Below are 12,610 nucleotides of genomic sequence, written 5' to 3' on the forward strand. Positions count from 1 at the left end.
TAAAAATAGAGGTGCATTGCAAGATCCAGTAAATGTTCTACCACGCCCCTACCTTTACTCCTCACGAAAATTTTGATTGCCGTGAAGGAGAAACTTTAGACGTATTGTGACATATATGCTAGACGTGCTGTAAATCACATGTGGATTCTCAAAAATCCCAAAGAACGTTTAGTAAATTTGAAATCACAAAACTTTTACAAAATCAACAACATCAAAACGTACGACTTTTCAACACTTTATACGACTATTCCCACGATAAATTAAAGACTATGTATTTTGATACCATAGACAGTTGTTTTTTTCAATAAAGAGAGAACAGGAAAATATGACTTTGTTAAACACCACTCTGATTCTACGCACAAGTACTCAGAAGTTGAACATAAAAAAGATGCTAGAGATCCTCATTGACAGCATTTACGTAGTCTTCAGTGATGAGGTCTTCCAACATTCTGATAGAATTCCCATGGGTACAAACTGTGTTAGCTGACCTTTTAAGCATTCTTATTAGGCAGAATTTATTGAAAAGTTTCTACATGAAAAGAAAAAATATATCCTGCTGTGTCCTTCAACTCAACATTTAGATATGTATCGACGACGGTGTATCAATTAACAATACCCATTTTCTTTTATATGTCGATTTGATAGATCCTATTGATGTGTATTGGTATTTCTGTTTTTCCTCCAGACCTGTGACATTTAGTAAGCAATGCGACCAATTATATATTATGCCCTGTTACGTGTACATTTCAGATTGTTTGCTTGTAATGATAATACCATGATTCTAATCAAGAGGTTTTTTTGGTTTTGTTTTCTACAGGTATAATATAGAATATTGCGTATCTTTGCCATTGTGTTGGCTACTAGCTGACTAAGCCACTTCTGTTGTTAGGTGAATATGTCTACTGTCTAATAAATAATGTCTCAATTAAACAGCGTTTTCTATAGATATAGATGTATGACTTGATACACATAAAGATAAAATTGTGTTCATTAGGATATTATAACTTATAACCAAGAATATATTAACCATCATGTATTGTGAAATACATATATGTACAATTCATTGTTTTCACAGTGGTGTTTGAAAGAGGACAATATATCCTGTGTCATAGGACATGTTCACAAGACATGTAATGTAGTTTATTCCTCCAGTCCACAGTTGATGCTTACTCCTCCTAGGCACCTGATCCCACCTCTGGTATATCTTCACCTTTAACTGCAGAAGGGGCATGATGTTTGAGTCCGTTATTCCCATATTTGTAGATAGTTCTACTTATGTTAGTTGTGAGAGTGAACTGATTTATTCTTTATTGCTAATACAGTAGTTTTGAACTTTTTGAGCATTGAAAAGGAAGTTCATATATTTTTCCCATAGATCTTCTGTAATCAGAAAAAGACTTTCTCCATTTTAATTGCCCAAATGGAATTATACTCGTATATTCTGCACACAGAATGTTATAGATAAGTTTTGTTTATATATTTTTTTAACGAAAATGGTCTTAACGGAGTATATATACATGTACTAGGTTTGATATTATCTGTTTCAGGATTTATCTTTACCTTAGTCATTGCTTTTTATAGTAGCTTGTAAATCTCCATAGCCAAGATAATTTGTTTTTACTTTGCATTTGAACTGAAAATCGGTGATACTATAAAATGATCCCTCTTCATCAAGAATATCTTATATAACATTTATGTTTTTCTTCAACCAATGTTAATAAAAGACCGTTTTGTTACCGATCTTGATTATCTTATTGAACCCAAATGGCTGGTGTTGATAAATTCATTCCATTTTAAGTTCAATCTTATATTATAATGTTTGGAAAGCAGTTAAAGTGTCTTTCCAAAAAAAAAAATGTCTTCTAATATTTCTTAGTAATATACTTATGTATTCTGATTCATGGAATACAATCTTATGAATATCAATCTGATGTTCTAGTAGTGACATGTGTCTCTATTTGGTTTGTTACAGTTCATTAATTGTTTGATCCATGACTATTTAAGGCGTTTGGTATAATTATCTATATCGCGAATTCTATCATCGTTATAACGATCTAATTTGTCAGAACAACCTATCATTGGGTAAAGTGATCTCTGACGTGTTTCATGCCGATTGGCCGATTCACGCTTCCACTGTCGTCAGGGGAGGTGCGGTTATCATCTCCGCACAGCCAATCAGAATCGCGGAAGAATTGTCCGCCATTACCTCCGTCAAAACTTATGATGACGGAGGTTTTGAGGTACAGATGTTTTAGCCTGATTACTTCGAGTTCTCATAAAATTGGTGGAATTGTGTGCATCGGGGAAATGCAACAGTGATTCACGTTACCCAGAAAGGATACAAGAAATAATGTTTAATATCCCATTTCCAAACCCAAAATCACATAAAGATTAATGTTTACGTTGAATAAAGGCGTGCGGTAGGCCCCACAGTAAGAGCAGAATGGACCGGCACACAAAGTAAGTTAGTCTTAGCAGACAAATATGTATTAGTTAATAGTAATAGTTAAATCAGGGACTGATAATAATACATGCCCATGTCATGTGTATACATATACTAAGAGCTACGGGTGCTTGGGTTCAGCCCCCCCCCCCCCCAATTCTCCCGAATAACCTGCACGACTTGATTTAAATTATTTCTTATTGAAAATCCTACTAATGCATGTCAACAATGTCATGCACACCCCAAAATAGCTCTTTTTAAGAATTCCCCCCATTGGATATAACAATTCGTGTAGCTAGGTTATTCAAGGGCGGGGGGGGGGGGGTCATGAACCCAAGCACCTGTGCTAAGAGCTACACAATACTATTTTTTTTTACTATAATGTTATCTATTAAAAAGAATCCCCTATCTAAACTATTTTCATATCTAGGGTCAATTCATTTAATGTTTACACCAATATATATATGCAGTTTCTGGTCTGGTGTCTTAAATTTTCCCTGCTCAGCCATACAGATCATAACATACATATAACATAACTGTAAGAGCGCCATATTCAAAGTTTTCGTTCCATGATTCCTACAATAGATCATATCAGGGGATAAAGTTCTAAAGTTTCAGTAATCAGACTAATTCCGTGGTCAAAATTTTTAAATATCAATAGAATTTATGTCCATATATATTTTGTAATAAATGGTTTTAAATTCGAATTTAGATTTCATAATAATTCGAGCAAACTGAAATTTTATAAGTAGCTAATAAATTGTTGGGTGTAATGTATGCATAGGATCTTTCATGTAATAGGTCAGGTCACCTTTTAAAATTCCATGGCCCCTCTCAGCATCTATGTTTTACTTCCAAATGCTAAACAAATGTTGTTGTTTCTTTATAGATTCTTTGGATATACTTGTAACAGCAGCACAAGTCAGAGAATTTACAAGACCAGTTCACAACAGCAGAAAATGCCTTTCATCAACAGAGCATACTTAATCATCACCTGCAACTCCAGTTATCAATGGAAGCCCAAGATTAACCCCACCAACAGGCCACCCCTTTTGACATTAACAGTACTCTACAGCAAGAGAAAAAAACCAGGCTTGTTTTTATATTATATCAATTTGAGACATGCCACATTTTGTACTTTGTTAGATTTTTTTTATACATCTGAGCAAATTCCCCAGTGTGTAAAAAAGGAGGGACATAACAAATATGACAAAACAATCGCAGTTGTTATTAACACTGATGAGGCTGAGACATAATTTTGAAATCAAGGACTTGGCATCAAGATTTTATATTTCAACACAGTGTATCAGTGATATATTCTGTTCCTGAATTGACCTTATGTTGTGTTAGGTTGTGTTTCAATATAGTCCTATAGGAATGATATTAAAAACATGACAATTGAATAAAAGCTCAATTCCCAACAACCATCGCTATCATTGATTGTGCAGAAAGGAAATCACAGAAACCATCTTCTTTAAAACTGCAGTTACAAATTATAAATTCTGACTACAAATCAGCTACAACCTAAAGGGGACTTGTGGATTGTGATCCTTTAGGGGACACAATGGAAACTAGCTGTATGCTAATTTGTGTTATCTTGTATAAATAAAGGCTATTATTATTATCATATTTGTTAGTGAATTATTTACTGGATCTATGTCAGATGTTGCTGTTACAGAGAATAGTGGATTTTACAAACTCCTTGTTAACTGATGGTGGTTTGAATTATTCTGGAAGGGGAATTCATTTTGGCAGACAAAGGTTTCACGATATCCAAAGAACCAGGGGAAATATGTCTGCACCTCTGTATCTCTGTCAGCGTATTCCCACCAGTTAGTAAATGTATATATGGAGACATCAATAAAGTATGGATAGTTTGCACCCTACTAAGTCTTGGGCAAAACCCAGGGTTGAAGAGAAAATTGTAGAGCATGTGAATTCATTGTGTACTACTTGTATACAATGTGAGGGATTTGTTTAAAATGATATTCAAACATTTTATAAGAGAGTTTTATGTCGAACTTTGGAAAAATTACATTTTGATAAATATAAACTAGTAAATTACTTAATTACTTAAATTTTCCTTTGAAATGTGTGAATACTCACAACTAAGAAAATTGAAGAATTTGTGTAGATTCATTGACAATTAAAATAGACAGATATTGTAAACGATTTATTCTTATAGTTCGGTGGACGTGGAATAAAAACTTGGAATGATCTAATTAATCCACTACCATTAAAAAAAATTATGCATGTAAATATCTCAATGTAGATATCTAGATCTACAATATCCATTCAAGTATAACTGAAGTTGAACATTTAATGGAGATCACAGATGGTATTTGAGCTGCAATGTAAATTCTTGATAATACTTAACTGTTTTTCATAAGTAAATCATAAATAATAGTAAAAATAAAAGATGCAAAAGCAAGCAAGCAGATGAAACATTTTATTGAACCGGTCAACGCAGCATATATGATATAGTTATTCAGTTTCAACCGAACAACAAACATCGTCAATTCCGTAACAAAACAATTATTCAAAACTCGCAAAACTTTTTGTAATATTAACCCAGCTGTGCATGAACAGTAAGCATCCTGCAATTCGATGGTTAGACGATGTAGTGTTTCATTACTTCAAATGCAGCGAAAGCATCTAGCGCTAACAAATAAGTTATAATTACTGTTTCTTCCGCGTTTTTACCCACTGAAATTATGTGAACATAACCTTCTCTGAAGTATGTCAAACCCTTTGACGGACTTTTCTGTGAAAATTCACGAGTAAACGAGGCGATTGAAAAGGTATCCTGTATAAGATCGAAATCGCCCGCCATGTTGTTTACATAAGTTGACGGAGTCTGAAAACATGTGACGTTCGTTGTCATCGGTGGTCGGGGCGTGGAAGAGTGAATTGTTAGACCGTTCTTGGCACACTGATTTTGTCTACCGATGACTCCGTTTATCTGATCAAGATATAGGACTCAAGGCGGGTGTGACCAGTCGACAGGGGATGCTTACTCCTCCTAGGCACCTGATTCCACCTCTGGTATATCCAAAGGTCCGTTTTGTCCAACTCTTTATTTTGTATTCATAATAGGAGTTATGAGATTGGTCACTATTCGTTATCTTCACCTTTCACCAATCATTTCTAATCCGCCGTTTTCATAATCTTGTATTCCTTATTTTCTTTTTATTCTGTCAACCTTTAAAATCCATAAAAAGGTCAAACAAGGATTTGTGTAAGATTTTTCAAATACATAATGTAATTTTAAAAAAAAAAAGCATCGATGGTGAAACAAGTAAATGGTTTAGTTGGAAAATTAACGATGATTTAACTTGAGTAAGTCTTTGTATTGGTGTAATATGCAGTTTTCTCCAGTGGTTGATAATATTTCTATCTTGACTAGCTTTTTTATATCAGAGTTGAGTTTGGGAATATTTGTTAAGTACGCGTCAAAGATGATACCTATGAGTTTAAAGCTTGTTGTCCATTTCAAATTCATGTTTTCGCATGGCTGTTCTGTTGTGTATCTCTTACCTTCAAACCGTATAATCTGTAATTTTGAGAGATTGCTTTTTAACCTAGATGCTCTATAAAATATAACTTTTGTAACTCATCTAAATCGACCTTAAGTGATTTTTCAGAGCCATATAAAATCAAAGCTGTGTCAACTGTATATTGGGATATGAGATAAACAGAGTTGCCTACCTTTATTCCTTTTACATCATTGTCATTTTTAAAAATCTTGATCGCAAGAATTCAAGTCATGTTAAAATAGGGTCACCTTGACCGCGTTCAAGCTTGAAAAAAAATGATAAAAATCCAGCTTGTGTTACTGTAGATACTGTATCTAAATGTAAAGTGATATCCATCTTTAAAGGATGGTCCAAAATAAAAACAATAATAGTGCTTTATCAAAATTCCATGAGATAGTATCAAAGGCTTTTCTGAATCAAGTAGACCCGGGGTATTATTTTCCTTAGTATATTGCATTAAGGTATAAATCAATGTCGTGTTTTCGCCTATGTATCTACCTGGGACGACTCCTGTTTGGTCACTACTCATATTATCCAATATTTGTTTCATTCTTTGTGCAATGTACCATGATCCTATCTTATATATCACATATAGTAATGCTATTGATCGCCACTTTTACTTTTTTTCTTCTTTTGGTTATGATGCCTTGTTTTTGTGTTGTGAAAAGTTATCCTTTCCAAAGTTTAGTGATCTTACAATAAACTGACCTAGTTGTTTCCAGAAACACCCCGAAAATTTTGTTGTTTGTCATATTTGTAAGGACTGATGCTGCTTCATGGTGTGTGATTTTGTCTTCTAAGGGTTTGGGTTTTGCTTGTGTAACGTAGTTTATTTGTATTTACATCCTCAAGTTCTATTATGTCAATGTTATCAATCAAAATTACTCTTTGAGTACAAATTTCTGTAGAACAATAGTAATTCATTCAACATTTCAGTTTGTTCAGTTATCATTTATCATTTGTTATAATTTGATTGTAAAATGCCTATTTTCTAAATAGTGGAAATAATTTGTTATTTTTTCACCTTCAATTCATTTTTTCCTGCTCTAATCATATTTCCAATGAGTTTATGATGTCTAATGTCTTCTAATTTTTTCTCTTATCTTCTAATATATATTTCTTGATTAAAATAATGATTTTCTTCCAATTTGGAATTTTAACCAATCAACTTTTTCTCCTTCATATTCTTTTTTATAATTTGCATCAGATATAATTTCACCTATTGATTCTAATAACAATGTTTCAAGGAAAAGTTTATCATCAACTGTGAATAGAACTTTTTCATTTATTTATGTTGTAAACGGGTAATGAATAGTCGTTTTTAATTTTTTTTTATGATTTCATTTATAGTATTTATGCATTTGATATCATGTAGCAATGAATTATTAAGAAGGGATGCTACATCAGAGACTTTCATATTGATGAAAAGTGAAGGATATGTACAACAATAATTTGAAACTGAAAACTTTCACAATTTATTTTTTAAAGTCAAAAATGCAGTTTTAGTAGAAAACAATCTGAAAAATTGAAACCCCACCTGGACTTGAACCCGCGGTCTATACAGTTGAGTAGTCGACTTGCTAGCCTTCTGAACTACTCAACTAGGCAATGGTTTTTTGAAATGAATAGATAAACATTGCTGATGTTTATATATTTGTTCATGTTTTAAAAGAAAGCCAGCCATTTTGACGACATAGAGTACCTCTTTAAACTTCCAAAGTCCTTTTCCACTTTTGAATTCGCTGAGTTTTAGACACAGCTTTATTGGTGAATAATCGGTTCTATAACTTAATTGTTAGGACGTTGCATACTTTAATTATAAAATAATTTGAAATAAGACTAAACTCTAGACGAGTTTGTTTACACTGCTTGGGTTTTCTCCATATGTATCTTAATGCACCGGAGTTTATTTCTCTGTAAATATCTATTAGATCATATTCAGAGTTAATATCTAAAACTTTTTCTCATGCTTTATGATCAATAATATTTGTATGTAAATAGTTTAAATAATCTAGACCTGGGCTAAACACTAAATCATAATCTCCTATCACAATAACATTTTTATTATCGAAGCTTTTTATGGTTTCTGCAATTTTTTCGTAAAATGCAGGATTGTCTTCATTTGGTCCACATATTTTCAAACGACAATTTTCAAATGTTATGTCCGTACTGTAAATTCAAAGTTATCATTAGAGAATATTGCACCCACTTGAGTTACATGAATAGAAATTAAAAGAAACATATATCGTATAGTCAGTTTTTAAATCGAGGCAAGCTACTGACAAACAAAATGATGGTACAGGGGTTTCAACAGTCTCGATTGAAGTCAGCATTTCACAAACTTTATGGTCGTTATAATGATATAGTTTGTCAATACAACCTATCATTGGGTTAAATGCTGTCTGACGTGTTTCATACCGATTGTTAGGCCGTTCTTGGTACACTGATTTTGACTACGGATAACTCCGTTTACATGATCAAGATATAAGGGTCACGGCGGGTGTGACCGGTCGACAGGGGATGCTTACTCCTCCTAGGTATTTGATTCCACCTCTGGTGTGTCCAGGGGTCCGTGTTTGCACAAATATCTATTTTGTATTGCTTATAGAAGTTATGAGATTGATCACTGTTCGTTATCTTCACCTTTCATACCCATTCATTACATATTCTTCGTTAAATGTGTGTCTTGTTGAAATGATAAATTACATGTTTGCTGCATTATGGTAGAAACTGAATACGTCCTTTTTTTAAAGTAATGAATACCCTGACAATTAGTTGATATTATTCTAATTTTGGACATCTGATACTACAAAGGATTTCTAAAAAGTCACAAAAATTGCAATAGGCCGTACCTCTCGTGGTTTATCCACTGGATCTACCCATGCTGGTAAGGAGATGTTTTTGTTGTAAATATAGTCAAGGGAGAAGAGGAAAGAAAGCCGTATGTGCTAAGAATCGTAATGAGAATTGTTAAAGAAGTCGAGCGAAGCTTGTTAGTGATAAATTTACGTCGCCATACAAGAACAGGATCACGTGACACGACTTATGGCAAACGAAATGATTTCAGCTTCTATATTATTTATGTAGAAATATTCCATTATCAATGCATATGTTTATGCCCATCAACTGATTTGATACACGAGAGCATGTTCAACGTCTGATCAATTTTGAAGTCATCGCAGGCTTCTGACAAATAAGTTGATGCTACAGGAGTTTCAAAAGTCTCGTTTATAGTCAGCAATTTCTACGATATTATAATGATATAATGGGTCAACACAATTTATTACTTGGTCGAATGCTGTTTGACGTGATTCATACTAATTATTGGGCCGTTCTTTACATCCTGATTTTGACAACAGATTACTCCGTTTACCTGATAAAGATATAGGACTCACGGCAGGTGTGACCTGTCAACAAGGGATGCTTACTCCTCGATCCTAGGCACGTGATCTCACCTGGTTTATCTGACCTTTTAATATTGTATTCTTTATAGGATTTATGAGATTGATCACTGTTCGTTATCTTCACTTGCTCATTTTAAAGATACTTAGGGGTCTTGCATTTATATCCTGGTTTTACACTAAATGGTCTCCAAAACTGGTTTACGGGACAGTCTTTCCATATCCAGTTGTGATCATTGCGAACATCTCCCCCGTCAACAAAAATTGTCAAACGATAGAACTGTAAATCTTAAGTTTAGAAGTTGAGTTTGATTTCATCGTTTAAAAATCTGTCAATATGGAGAGTGTTCGTCTTAGCCAATCAAATTCAATACCAAAATTGGGTAGGCGTCTTTCTGACATGACAACTGTTAATACGAGGCTTTGACAGAACAGCCAAGCGTTTGGATTAAGAGACAAATTCTTATTCCATTACGCTACAACTCCAATATCATTGGTACATATATATGGATCCTGGCTATCCATGATATTAGTGTAGAAAACTAATATTAATTTTAGTATCCATACCTAACCAAGTGTAAATAATGTTGTTTTAATATTACCTAGTTGAAATAGAAACTTGTAGGGATATACAGTGTATCATAAAGAAAAAAATATAATATAAACCTTTACTAAATAATTATTTTCGGTAACTCACGGACTACATATGTATCATGCAGTTAATAGACATAATTCTCATGAGAACAATTATCAACAGGGATGGGAAATTCACTGAAGATAAATCATTTATAACGGTATTTTTGCTTCCTTCAATTTCTGCTTTGAAAATCATGACGTGTCTTAGAATTAACCAACAACAATGCCCTAGATTTTTTTCAGCCAATATCATTGTTGCAATTTATCATCTTATTTGGGAAGAAACAATCTTTTTTAAACTTCATCCAATCATATTTGATATAACGCTGCTGGCTCACTCATGTGTCTAGCATCTTTCTTTCATAGACGCGGCTGACAGTTATATTTTTATACCAACAGGAAAAATAACTGATTTCTAAATCAAAAGAAATTTATATACATGTATTCCATAAGAATTGTGGATTCAAATGTATATGATAAAGGACACGTAATTGCATTAAACGTTGACAATGTTCCCTCCTACACCCCACCCTTAAATTCACTAACAACAACAACACTGTAAACCCCCCCCCCTCCAACTAAAGAATAGTGATTGTCCTAATACAGTCCTCGGTCCGTGTTTTCCCAGATCGCGAGGAGGAAAACCTAGAAACTTATTCTGTGTACCTGTGTTATCCAACTCTTCATGTCCAATGCACATTTAAGGACAATTATAGATTCTTCAATTTCAATTTTGTTATTCACTCACAACCAGATCACCTGTACATTAGGTACAATCAAATATATATTTATGAAAGGTGAGGAAAACGAACAGTAGCCACTGAAAGGTGAATATAACGAACAGTAGTCAATGAAAGGTGAAGATAATTACGAACAGTAGTCAATGAAAGGTGAAGATAACGAACGGTAATCAATGAAAGGTGAAGATAACGAACAGTAGTCCATGAAAGGTGAAGGTAACGAACAGTAATCAATAAAAGGTGAAGATAACGAACAGTAGTCAATGAAAGGTGAAGATAACGAACAGTAGTCCATGAAAGGTGAAGGTAACGAACAGTAATCAATGAAAGGTGAAGATAGTTACGAACAGTAATCAATGAAAGGTGAAGGTAACGAGCAGTAGTCAATGAAAGGTGAAAGTAACGAACAGTAGTCAATGAAAGGTGAAGATAACGAACAGTAATGAATCTCATAAGTCATATAAGCAATACAAAATAGAGAGTTGGGCAAACACGGACCCCTGGATATACTAGGGGTGGGATCAGGTACCTAGGAAGAGTAAGCATCTCCTATCGACTGGTTACATCCACCGCGAGCCCTATATCTTGATCAGGTAAACGGAGTTATCTGTAGTCAAAATCAGTATACTAAGAACGGCCTAATTATCGGCGTGAAACACATCAGACAGCATTTGACCCAATGATACGTTGTATTGGTAAACTAGATCGTTATAAAGACCATATAATTTGCGAAATACTGACTTTAAACGAGATTGTTGGAACTCCTGCACCATCATCTTGTTTGTCAGTAGCCTGCTTCGATTTAAAAACTGACCATACGCAGAACAAGCTCTAGCGTATCGAATCAGTTGAGAGATGTAAACACCATATGCAAGTGATAAAGGAATATTTCTACATAAATATGGGAAGTTGACGATGGAGAAGCTGAAATCATCCCGTTGGTCATTAACACCTAACGAAGCATAGGGAAGAAAAAATTACCTTTTTATACATTTTCATGATGTGGTCATATTGGCCCTGTCCAAAGGCCTCAAACCCCTAACCCTGGAACCATGAATTTCACAATTCAGGTGAAGGGCTTCACGGACATCACTATTAAGCATTTAGTATTTCCCAAATATATATGGGAATAGAGATTTTCTAAGAAAACCCCTCGTTAGCTGACCTGTTTTTATATTCCTGTGAAGCAGAATTTTTCAAAAACTTCTACGCGGGAAGAAAAAAATCTCTTCCTGTGGCCTTTAATTCAACATTTAGATATATCGACGACGATTTATCTATCAACAACGATAATTTTCATTCATATATCGATTCGATATATCCCAATGAATTCGAAATAAAAGACACCTCAGAGTCGTCCACTTCTGCTTCATACTTACATATTTTATTGAAAGTAGTAGATATTAGCGGCAAACTGACAACTCAACTGTATGACAAACGGAATAATCTCAGCTTCTCCGTCATCAATTTCCCATACATGTATTTATGTAGCAATATTCCATTATCACCTGCATGATCATGGTGTTTATAAATATCTCAACTGATTCGATACACAAGAGTCTGTCCTGCGTATGGTCAGTTTTTAAATCGACGCAGATCACTGGCACCCCCTAGGCATCTGATCCCACCTTTGGTGTATCCAGGGGTCCGTGTTTGCCCAACTCTCTATTTTGTATTGCTTATAGGAGTTATGTTCGTTATCTTCAGCTTTCATTTAAAGCATTTTCACTATATATAGCAATATTAAACCCACCCTAGGTCCTAAACCCCTGATCCAGGGTCCATGAAATTCACAACTATGATAGAGGGCTTCATAACTATGCATTTAGTTTTTCTCAGATGTATATGGTAGCA

General features: G+C 34.1%; 1 protein-coding gene across 1 annotated transcript; it reads left to right on the forward strand.

The window, feature by feature from the left end:
• Positions 1 to 2,069: 2,069 nt before the first annotated feature.
• On the forward strand, positions 2,070 to 4,070 carry LOC130053245 (uncharacterized). Its single transcript, XM_056160116.1, has 2 exons — positions 2,070 to 2,460; positions 3,333 to 4,070. Exons 1-2 carry the CDS (start codon positions 2,444 to 2,446, stop codon positions 3,697 to 3,699), a joined length of 384 nt encoding a protein of 127 aa, XP_056016091.1. The 5' UTR covers positions 2,070 to 2,443; the 3' UTR covers positions 3,700 to 4,070.
• Positions 4,071 to 12,610: the final 8,540 nt, after the last annotated feature.

The sequence above is a fragment of the Ostrea edulis genome, chromosome 1 (assembly GCF_947568905.1).
Source record: "Ostrea edulis chromosome 1, xbOstEdul1.1, whole genome shotgun sequence".
In the NCBI taxonomy this organism is placed as follows: domain Eukaryota; kingdom Metazoa; phylum Mollusca; class Bivalvia; order Ostreida; family Ostreidae; genus Ostrea; species Ostrea edulis.